This window comes from Podarcis erhardii (genome assembly GCF_964252035.2).
Source record: "Podarcis erhardii genome assembly, chromosome: 5".
Taxonomy (NCBI): Eukaryota; Metazoa; Chordata; class Lepidosauria; order Squamata; family Lacertidae; genus Podarcis; species Podarcis erhardii.
Genome location: NC_138509.1, coordinates 28907204 through 28919322, shown reverse-complemented (window position 1 = coordinate 28919322; position 12119 = coordinate 28907204). Strand labels below are relative to the sequence as shown.

At 41.2% G+C, this 12119-nt stretch overlaps 2 protein-coding genes across 14 annotated transcripts in view; one reads left to right on the top strand and one right to left on the bottom strand.

The window, feature by feature from the left end:
* The window catches only part of LRRTM3 (leucine rich repeat transmembrane neuronal 3), a 101807-nt gene extending 92675 nt beyond the window's left edge, over positions 1 to 9132 (bottom strand). Inside the window, exons 1-2 of the mRNA XM_081862988.1 lie at positions 8594 to 9132; positions 6734 to 8265 (exon numbers count right to left, since the gene is read on the bottom strand). Of these exons, the coding sequence (XP_081719114.1) occupies positions 6734 to 8265; positions 8594 to 8597 (1536 nt within the window). The 5' untranslated portion in view covers positions 8598 to 9132. The remainder of the gene's footprint in view (positions 1 to 6733; positions 8266 to 8593) is intronic.
* CTNNA3 (catenin alpha 3) overlaps positions 1 to 12119 on the top strand; it is a 566694-nt gene that overhangs the window by 242402 nt on the left and 312173 nt on the right. The window lies entirely within an intron of this gene.

Here is a 12119-nt window from a genome sequence, read left to right as displayed (position 1 = left end):
ATGCATGTGTGCGTAACACAGAGGTTCCTGTAACGTGACACAGTTTCAGTCTCATTAGTACCGAACTTCTATGAGAAATGCTTTTGAGAATATAATATCAATCTCAAGAACTGAAGTAATTTATTTAGCAACAGCCCACTTGTAGAATCCACTTCAGTTTATCCCTAGAAAGGTGAAGGCTCGGATTATAGAGAATTGGGAATCCCACCAGTGCTCTGCAGCAGGTATGCTGGCACTTTATACTGATATGAGCTAATGCACCATCATACTTCAGTGACCACCAGCTTCTGTATATGAGCCGCTTAAATGTTTTAGAAGCTTGGAATCCAAAACATGGGGTAGGGTGGGGTGGCTGGAAGACAAGTCAAAAGTGCATCCTATTGATTTAAGTGGATGCGGGTGGCGCTGTGGGTAAAACCTCAGTGCCTAGGACTTGCTGATCGCATGGTCGGCGGTTCGAATCCCCGCGGCGGGGTGAACTCCTGTCTTTCGGTCCCAGCTCCTGCCCACCTAGCAGTTCGAAAGCACCCTTAAGTGCAAGTAGATAAATAGGTACCGCTTTATAGCGGGAAAGTAAACGGCGTTTCCGTGTGCTGCGCTGGTGCAGGCTCGCCAGAGCAGCTTCGTCACGCTAGCCACGTGACCCGGAAGTGTCTTCAGACGGCGCCGGCTCACGGCCTCTAGAGCGAGATGAGTGCGCAACCCTAGAGTCGGTCACGACTGGCCCGTACGGGCAGGGGTACCTTTACCTTTACCTTTATTAATTTAAGTGAGTAAGATTTGCAGTTGCTCCAGAACATGTGTCATCTTCACATGCAGAAGCATTGGAGTGCCTTCCCTGTGCTATAATCTCACACTGTTCCTGCGACAGGAACATTGCCTTCTCTCTCTGCTAAACAACATGTGTGTCAGTAGTATCCCCACCCTGCCTGATGAAGCTGTGTAGACTCACATGTTGGGAAAGCCGCTCTCACGCCACTGTAGGCACATGTGAATTGGCTAAGTGAGAGTCTGGGAAGGAGCCCAGGAGACCCTTGATCGAGACACAACAGGTGATAATGGAGAGCTGGAGCTTACTCTAAACCTAGTGAATTAAAATCACATCACTAGGGCTAAGAATAACTCTGTAAATACTCAATTGCCAACCTTTCCATGTTCTCAGAAAATGTGCTGGCTGATGAAGGGAAACTCTCCTCATTCTAAGATAGAGTAGCATACTCATTATCAATAGCAGGAGAGTTCTGAAGTACCTTATCTGTAGGGGACTGAATAAAGCTAACCCTACAGGACCAGGGATGTAAGCATCACCAGGACATTGATTAATGGGCTGGTAGACATAAACGGGTTATGGAGAAGAGATGATCTGGATCCCTCAGAGAGTTTAGGGTTACCAAAAACACATTGTTTTCTGGTATTCAAAATTTGGAAACAAAAAACAAAACAGTTCATGTCCTGATATTGTTAGTCCCAAAATCAACTCTTCATATTGGAATGTCATCCTTAGTACAGAAAATTGAAATAGATATTTTAGATAGTCCTGAAATAATGGTTTTTCATGAATAATTGGATTTCTGCATAAGGCCTGCTTCGTAGGAAAATGGAGTGAAGCATGATCCAGCAGTAAAATCCTACGCCCCCCAAAAAAGAATGAAGATATGAATTCACTTTTTCATTATTTTACTCTTTCATATGCAGAGACAGCATCTTCCCATTATGCTAAGAAAAGGTTTTTCTGAATTTTACCAACAAGATCTTTAAAAATGAAACATGAAATAAACATTTGTGCTGTTGTTGCTGTTGACTCCTGGGGCACAAGATATTAAAGCTGGTTTTAGCATATTAATTAATTAATTTTATTGAATTAATTAATACTGCCTTATGCCCGGAGATCTCAGGGCAGTTCACAGAACAAAATCAAAATATAAAACCACAATATAATCAAAATAAAAACAACAACCCAATAACACCCCCCAAAAAACGAACCACATTTTAAAAGGCATAGGATGTTCCCATTAATTCCTCTTCTGTCCCTAACGAACTGTTACAGCTATGCTTTAACTCAAAATTTACATTATTATTTTGCCACCCAGAATACTCTCTACTCCAGAATCAGCATTCAAAATGACCTTAACAGATTGGAGAACTGGGTGCCAGCTAACAAAATGAATTTCAATAGGGACAAATGTAAGGTTCTGCACTTAGGCAGGAAGAACTAGATGCACAAATATAGGATGGGGGACACCTGGTTTACTAGCAGTATATGTGAAAAGGATCTAGGGGTCTTGGTGAACCACAAGCTTAACATAAGTCAACAGTGTGAATTCTGGGCACCACAATTTAAGAAGGATGTTGACAAGCTGGAACGTGTGTAGACGAGGGCAACCAAGATGACCAAGGGTCTGGAAACTAAATCTTATGAGGAGCTCTTGAAGGAGCTGGGTATGTTTAGCCTGGAAAAGAGGAGACTGAGAGGAGATATGATAGCCATCTTCAAATATCTAAAGGACTGTCACATGGAGGAGGGAGCATGCTTATTTTCTCTGGAGGGTAGGACTTGAACCAATGTCTTCAAGCTGCAATAAAGGAGATTCCGACTAAACATTCGGAAAACTTTCTGACAGTAAGAGCTGTTCAGCAGTGGAACAGACACTCATGAGAGGTGGTGGACTCTCTTTCCTTGGAGGCTTTTAAGCAGAGGTTGGATGGCCATCTGTCATGGATGCTTTAATTGAGTTTCCTGCACTGCAGGGGGTTGGACTAGATGACCCTTGGGGTCCCTTCCAACTCTAAGAGTCTATGATCCTATGATTCTATGATTTTCTGAAGTGAAGAGTGGGTGGTTGAGGCAGAGAAGTAGTTCTGCCTTTACCAACAGTCACACATCTTGCTTTAGGGTTCCTAAAGTGTGGAGTTGGCTTTTTTTAAGGCAGCACATGTATGTGCTTGGGGAAGAATTAGGTGCCTGAGATTCCACAACAGAATTTTTGGTTCAGATGGTACGAGGCCTATTGACCTCCTACTTCCCTGTCAAAAGTGGTGGCTGTGTGGGCTGTGCCCCTTAATTCCATATTGATTGACAGTGTTATGTAGGCGTTCCTTCTTCCTCTGAATTCTGTAACCCATAGACCTGAAAACAGATGTGTGCTCTGCAACCTCCTTTCTCCTAGGATTTGCTTTCCTCTGTCCAATAAAGCTTAACTGCCTTAAGAACATAAGGAGACCTCTGGATCAGATCAAAGCCTATCTAGTCAAGCATCCTTTTCTCACTCTGCCAGGCAGATGCCTATGGAAGACTTCTTCTGGTATTTGATCTCAACAATTAATTCCCTTGTTGATGTTTGTGGTGGAAGTATCACTACAAAAGAAGTTATTTTCTCCTTTTCTAGTAATCTGGCAAAGAAGTCTTGTGAAGCACCCCCTCCCCCCAAATGTGGTAAAAACACATGACACAGTGTCAAGAAAAGGGCATGTTTCTCCCAACATCTTTTCATGTGCAAATTTTGCCACCTAAGAGCCTTTTCATTTGGCCATGATCACATAAGAGTAAAAACTTTCATAGTGACATTATACCTCAAAAAAGATGGCATGGCATCTGTTCAGGGGAGAGCCAGAATATTTCATTGTTTTTTGTTAAGAGATTTGGGTAGAGTTTTGTGATGCAAAGGAGTAAAGGAGTAAATGGTTGCTGTAAACCCAGTGGCAGTGTACAAGGAGGTTATGACTACAGACACAGCTTTTTTCATCTCTGCGTGACAAGCTGCCACCTGCTTCTGCATAGCATTAAAGGCAGAGGAATAAGCTCTCTTTTTGCATCTTGGGAAGACGCTGTGTGGAAACCACTGGCCAACTGTTTGTTTGTTGCACAAAATAATGAATAAAGCATGGTTTGATTCTCTTGAAACAGAGAAGGTTCAACCATTTACAATCAATTTCCATCTCCTGGAACTAATGTTATTTAACTCAGCTTTGCCCCCCCCCACTTTTTCAAAAAAGATTGTAGACTAGAGTGGTTGGAACGGGCCTGCATAAGCTGCAACATCAGCCAGACACTTCTTTCTTAGACTATAGTAATAATTACATGTTCACCTCTGTTTTATCACTGAAGTTATGCACAAATAAATATTGTCTGCTAGATATCCTTCAGCTGAAAATGCAGTTTCTTAAGGCCTGGGCTATATTTTTCATCAATAGTTCAACTGCTGGGCATTTGAAAAGACACCACTATTCTTAATGGTTTCCTTTTCTACATTCCCAACCCCTACTTACTGGGTTATAAAATGCTATAGCACATTATTCTGACCAGAGCATTTTTGTATAGGGGTACTTAAGTTTTCTTCAGTGTAGTGTTAGCTTCAGGTATGGTCAGAGACAAAGAAACATGCCTAATGTAAAGTCGCTCTACCAATATTTGCAATCCATTTGTTACCATTTTTGAGTCAGACACATTTTTTAAAATAAAATATTCTCATATTGCCACGTCAAAACTGTCCCTGGTTAACACTATGAAATATGTGTTCATTGCAAATTTCATACTAAGAATTAAAGACTAGGAAAACATTTTCTGTGTGATAATTTTGGGTGGTATTAATTTTTCTCATTTTGTATATGCACGAATGGCACTTCCCACCAATCTAGAGAGAGTGCCTTGACATTTTGCATATTGCAGTTATAGAAAGTCAATATTTTCAGAACAGATATTATCTGATACAATGTTGGTGCTCTCTTGGCACTAGATATATTCACTTTTATGGTAATATTATATCTCAAGAAGAACATTGACTCAGAAAATCACATCTCCTGAGTAAAGTGCGTCATATTTAATCAAGCTGAAATCACTGACTCCTGGCTTTCAACAAATGTATGATACTAGTTCACATGAGTAAAATTATGAAGCAGCCTTTCACTTTCTTTCTGCTTATATTTCTGTAAAACAAAAACAACTTTATACCCTGAAAATCACCTTAAGTGCATTGGTGGTGATTAGATTCTGCAGTTCTTACCTCTGGAAATAGTTCACAGTGATTTTCTTTCACTATCTCCCCATCCCCCCAAAAGCAAAAATACCCCAGAACATGGATGCTCTTTTTCTAGATTGCTGCAGTGCAACCGCTTTGTAGATACATTCTCTCCCAAGTGGCCAGAGATGGGCACTGTACAAAGCCAAATCAAGTTATGCAACAGAAGTGGTGAAATTATTTGCCACCTTTTATAAACATGCTCCAGTTTGTTTCTGAAGACGGAGGGGAAAGGTCTGTTTTTCATAAAGGAGTAATATGTGGTTGCTAATTATAAAATATTTAGAGGAATTTTTCATTTGGTTATATTTTGCCATGGCATTTGAGATGGGTCTTATGGATTACAAGTATCCACCATGACAACCTCCAATCTATTCTGAACATTGCATCCATATTAAAATAAACAAACAAGTGTGTCTCTAAAATGCCATTCAGCAAGGTTATACAAAAGAATCAATTGATTCCCAACTCCAACCCCCATTGATCCATGGACTTCTCCTAAAAGAGAATATTTCTGGTGTGCTTTTCCTTAGACTGGGCAAGTATCCAGTTTTCACTGCAAGCTTTTTCTAGTTGCTGTGCTGTATTTAAAATGTAGCTCTGCCAGCTTTCTAAATACCCAAAGTGGCAAATTGCATACTGAAACACCACCAAGCACAACGTAGCATTTTTTCAAGATAGAAAAATGACAGATTTAATGCCTCCATTGTCAATCACGTTAATGCCTCTAACACTGTTGCAGAATGAATTTCCAATGAGCACCCAAGCAAATGTGTGCAGGAAGTGGTTTTGCCTTTGTAACTGTACATTTCAGCTCCTCTAATTGCATCAATAAGGAATTTGGTCTCTTCATTTAATGAATGCCTTTTGACTACTTTCTGAAAGGCAACTGACTGTGAGAAGGGAGAAACACTAGCATCTTTTATATGAAACCACATAAACAGGTTTCAATTAGTAGTTATCAACTCTACAAACTATTGTGTTAGAGCACAGTGCAGTGAATCCCATTCTGTTCTACTACCCATCTTTTATTCCTCATGAAAGCTTTTATTCCTCCTCTGAACTTCAAATAATTCCCCTGCCCCTGCCCCCACCCTCAGTAGTTCAGGATGTTGCTTTAAACCCACTTGCTTCTGATAATGCCTTGCATTCAACAGAAATCAAGCATTCGGCCGCAGTTGTTCCTGCACCATCTATAAGCCAAAGCATGTCCTAAAATGTGTATGAGCCTACAACACTTGGCTGCCATGCATCCTTGAATCATGAAGTGAATTTCAGCATTTATTAAAATGCTTGCACTGTTCTTTTTTTAGCATTATTTGTCCATATAAAATCAGCACATATGCAAACAACTCTGCATTTAAAAAACAACACAGCAACACTGCAGATGTGATTTATGAGCTATGAAATAAGCTTTCCATTGAAATAATAATGATGATGGAATAAAAACCAACAAAGCACCTGTACCAACAGGTACTGTGTCGAACCTGAACTCAAACTTCTGATTTGCATTCTCTTCACTTTCAGTGGATTTATGGAGGAAAGTTTAAAATGATAAAAGGAAAGGAAAAGGCCAACATATGATGAGCATGTGTCAAGATGTGATATAGAAGTGGTTGTGGCAGAAAAGAGAAATGTAACCTTCATCTTAATCACTGAGGTTCAACAAACCCACCTATTTTAAAAGCTTATTTTATTTGAATCACAATGGTTCATACCTCACATTCCCTGGAGCCTGCTTTGCTATATGTGCAGGGTCCCGTCCCGTTCAGCAGCATCTCACTGGTCTCGGTGTTAGTTGGCTTATAATCGACATAAAATTCCTGTGTGGTTGGAGTCATCTGCTTCAGCGACTGCCGTTTCTTCTTCCTGTGCCTTCGCATGAGAGAGCGCTGCTGCAGCTGCTTCATGCTGGCAGGGTACCGCTTCCACGACACATAGATTACCAGCAGGATCACAAGCACAGACAAGAAAAGGGCCACACTCCCTGCTATGATTTTGTGGAAAGAGATGTGTTCTGTGTCGTGCTCAGGCTCTGAGCTGGCTTCTGTGGACCCGACGGTGGGGGGCAGAGGGGGCTTGCTGTCATGCTTAGGCCTGATGACTTTGGGTTTAAAGGTTGGCTTTGGGAAAGCCTGTGGCAATTCAAACCTCTCTGTAGTACTTTTGCCACATATGCTGTAATTTTTCACTGCATCAATAACGTTCACCCCCTGCAGCTCTTTGGGGCTGGCACAGATAATTGTATTTTCCCTCAGCCCTTTAAAACTTTTTAGCCAGTTTACCAGGGAGCAAATGTTCCTGCTGCATTCCCATATATTCCCAGCAAGGCTGATGTCATTGAGAGATATCCAAGAATCCAAAATCTCTTGACCAATAAACGTGAGCTTGTTGGAATCCAGGTTGAGACGCTGTAAATTGGGCACACACTGGAAAACACTAGGTCCACTGAAAGCTTCTATTTCATTGCCAGATAAATCAAGCCTTTGTAATGAGCTCCAGGTCCAGGACATTGTTTGTCCTATAACACTGATTTTATTCCACTGTAAATAAAGGTTCTGGAGGCTGACTAGCCTTGGAAAAAGAGCCAAGTTAAGCTTAGAAAATTGATTGTGCTCCAGGTGAAGCTCTTTCAGCCTGATCATGCCTGCAAAGACATTCCTTGCTAAGCTTCGGATTCTGTTGTAGCCCAGGTCTAAGAGTTCGAGGTTCCTACAGTCCTGGAAAATTCGGACAGGGATTGTTCTCAGGGAATTGGACCGCAAATGTAAACTCAGCAGCTTCCTTAAGCCCCTGAATTGTTCAGCTCCCAGAGACTGCAGCTGATTATATGACAGATCCAAGTTCCGGAGATTTGTTACTGGTCTGAAGGTGTTATTAAGAAAATAGGCAATTCTGTTGGAACTTAAAATCAACTCTTTTAGCCTGCGTATTCCATTGAAAGCATTTTCATCAATATTGCTGATGTGGTTATGGTCTAGATAGAGCCAGGTGAGTTGATTAAGACCTTTAAACTGATTGTATTTTAGTTTCTGGAGGCTGTTGTATCGGAGGGACAAACCTAAACAACCAGCTGATATACTTGAGGGTATCTCCTGTAATTTCTGGGACTCGCAATATACCATTTTGCCTTCGCACCTACAGCCCTTTGGGCATCCTCGTTCAGCAGAAGAAAGCATTGTCAGTAATACAGTAGGGGCTATTACCAGGGCTACAGCTGATCCGCTCAGTAGCCTAAATACATTGAAACCTGGAAATAAAAATAACTTAGAAAAGTTATCCCCCCAAATAAACAATCCAGATCTATTTCAATCATGCTCAGAATTGCTACTTAAATGCATAAGAAACCCCCAGCAGCATAAGTACTTTGTAGCTTGCCCCCACTTTATTTTAATAAAGGAAAATGTAATAAAGAAAAAAAAAATCATGCACATAAGCTAACCACAGTCAAATACAATCTCTTGGAAATTTAACTCTGGTCACATCTTGCAGGGAGGCAAACCTATAGAGCAATTAAAACAGAATCAGTGCAGGCACTGCTGTAGCCTAACTATAAATAAATAAAATGGAAAACCTACCCATCCTTTGTGTTTTCAAAGGTCGTCGTTAGGTCTTTTGCTTTTGCTTAGGGTGCCACAAGCATGACAGCCCCTGTCAGCTGCTCTGTGGTGAGTCAGGGCTTGCTGACACCCAGGAAGAAAAATTGGACCCCTTGGGAGATGGACCGATTTTGGAACATTATTCTTTGCCAGCCATGCAGAACATCCCAAGAATAAATAAATCCCAACACCGCATTTGCAGCAGAATGTCAAGTTCTTCCTAGGTAATAGGATCTTCATGGATGGTGCGTTTTTGCATCTTTACATTTAGAAACGAGCTGCTTTAAAATCTCCCCGTGCAAAGCATGATAGATTCCTCCAAGTGATGCTCAGCTGTCTGAATTCACCCGTCTGTATTCCATTGGGCAGCAGTTCTCATAGTTAGCACTCCCGATCCAGCTAAGGAAACTGCGTTGGAGCACAGAAGCCAGGATGACCCTGTTCAATGAACAAGCACTGTTCACTTCTGCGTACTGTCATTCTGAAAGCTCCTCCGACTGTTGCTTTGGTTTCAGTGAATGCAGTCTTATGTAAAGCTGCCCCCAGTGGCGAAGAATATTATGGGCATGTGCAGAAATATCTTCCTCCTCCCTCCCCCCCCCTAAATCTTGCAAATGAGTAAGCCCTGTGCTGGGAAATGAGTGATTGTTCTGGGTGACTAAATAGGAACAGACTGGTCAGCCTCAGTATACACTAGTGAAATAGTTGGAAATTTCCCTGGGCTTTTAGCTTTTCATTGTCATCTTTTTCTTTTGGGTAATTTAACTAAGCCTTTTAAGCCCAGCATCTACTGCTGGGACTTCCACCTAGCATAAAGCTTGGATGTAACATTTCTTTTCATTTAGGCAAGAAAACAGCACACACACAAGCCCATACTCACAGAAACCTGCGTATATACACAATGGGTGTAATTGAACACCACAGGCATTACATTATCATGTAAAACACACTAATCCTCGCTATTACCACTGGTATACAGATGGTAAGTACTATGAGTAATCAGGCAGGAAAACTTAACAGGTCTAATACCAGTGCAGTTAACTTTTTTTGGTGGGTGTATGAGGAGGCATGTCTGTATACTGACTGGCATACTACAATGCATATTCCCTGATCCCCCACATCTATGGAAGGCACATAACCCCCATTTGAGACTCTGAGATCTACCCCTGAAACCCCACACTGTCTGAAGATGGCAAGTGGACCTGAGATATAGTTGGCTCAATGGCAGGGTGGCTTAGACACATCCCTTTCAGTGGGCGCTTTGTGATGCTGCCTTTTAAGGTGGGCTTGATTGTCATGTCAACTTTTTAATGTTGTTTCCAATTAATTTTTCCTTTTCCATGTTTGCTATGCTTTTAAAAATGTACATTTTTTGTTACGTTGTTGTTTGCTGCCTCTATCATTTTCATGGAAAGGTGGGTATAAATTGTTATAAATAAATAAGGATAGTTAATAATAGTATATACACTCTGCAGTTAGTGAAGTAATGCTGTGCACGTTCTTCATAGCCTTCCCATCTCCCTAGATTTCGCCAGCTTAGAAGTAGGAGACATTGAAGTGTGGGTTTGCAAGAGTTGAGATCCTCTTTGAACACCCTGCCCTCTAATTTGGGTGAGAAAGAGGGGTCCCCCGCAACCCCCAAATGTCTGTCTTGTGTCCATAGATCAAGTGGGACACCTCAGAGGAAATTGCCAACTGTACAGCAAAATGGAAGCACATTGATTCTATGCAGTTTAAGACTCCTCTGCATTTGCATATGTGTTGCCTTCTTTGCTGTTTCCCACATAGCAAACATGCAAGTTTCCTTTCAGTGCTTCAGCTATCAAGTGATGGACATCCATGTATTGAATGTTCTTCCTTGTAGACAGTCAGTGATGTTCTTTATTCGGCAGTCTACCATTTATCTTGATGTTTCCCACATGGTACAGAGAAGCTAGAGGAGGAAAGTATGGTGACAGATTCTGAATATGAATTATTTTACCAGTATTGTAATTCCTGTTTCCTGTTTGAGAAGCCATGCACAGTTTTTCAATTACCCTGTATTCTTCCTTCCTTCCAGGACCTAACTACACATGACATGAATGGTGTGATTAGCAGTCATGTCAAGGTTTTTCAAAAATTAAATATCAGGGGTGGGTGGCAGTGTTGTGCTCAGGAACATAGTGTTCAGTAAGGGAAGACTAGATCTTCAATGTATTCCGGCTTATTCGGCGTATTTAAGATACAGCATTTCAACAAGTATATAGGATTTCTATGGAAGGTGAAAATGGAGCTTTGATACCCCCAAATTCATTCCCTCCCTCCCTCCCTCCCTCCCTCTCTCTCTCTCTCTTTCTTTCTTTCTCTCCCTCTCTCTCTCTCCCTCTCTCAATATACAGCACAATGATTGGGTCACTTTGCTCCACAACTTGCTCTTGTTGCTTCAAATCCTTAAGAATTTGAAGCTTAAAACATTCATTGAAAGCAAAAGAACCAAAAGCCTTGAAAGCACAGCACTCAAAACAGACTTGACCTGGAAGTCGGCCCAGGCAATTTTGGTTCGTAAGTTTTGAGTACACATACAAGTACCTTTGCGTACTTCTATTTCATAATCCAATTCTCTATATATACCTAGCCAGCCTTCTGCTCCTTTTTTGCTGCCTTCTGCTCTAAATATACGATTAAGAAAAGATTGCACCTTGTCCACAGAAGTGTAAAGGCAGGGACCTTTCAGTTTTGCATATAAAGCTCTCTATAAAGTTCTGTGTGCATTGATGTCGTGGTGGAGCATGCTCTCATAGCACCTGGGGTTGTGGTGGACAGTGAGACTGCACTCAGAATACTGTGTAAAGTTTGGATCACCTCACCTCAAAGAAGGTGTTGTGTTTTAATGATGTAACCCACCCAGGGTCCTTACGGTGAAGGCTGGATTAACAACAACAACAACAACAACAGTCTTATAAAGCTGGAAAAGGTTTGGAAAAGGTCAATGAAAATCATCAAGAGGATGTAGCAACTCCACTATGAGGAAAAGCTACATTTTATTTTTTACTTTAGAGAAAAGCTGAGTAAGAGAGAACATGATAGAGGTTTATAAAATTATGCAATGAGTGAAGGAAGGATAATCTTTTTGCTCCCTCTTTCATCATACTCATGGACATCCAATAAACTGAATGCTGGAAGATTCAGGACAGATAAAAGAAAGTTCATTCTCACGTGACACATTGCATTCACTCCCTGAGGATATAGTGATGACCCCCAACTTGGATGACTTTAAATCAGGTTTGTACAAATTCATGAAGAATAAGGCGATCAGTGACTGCTAAACATGTTGGCTATATTCTCCCTCCACTTTTGGGGGTAGTATGCATTTAAATACAATTTGCTGGGAATGGCTGGTGGGGAGGGTGCTGTTGTGCAGAGGTTAGGTTTGTGATAACTCCACTATCAGTAATCACTTGTGTTTCACAAATTTTGTATTTTGAGGGAAGTCATAATGATTTTAACTGGGACACACACACACACA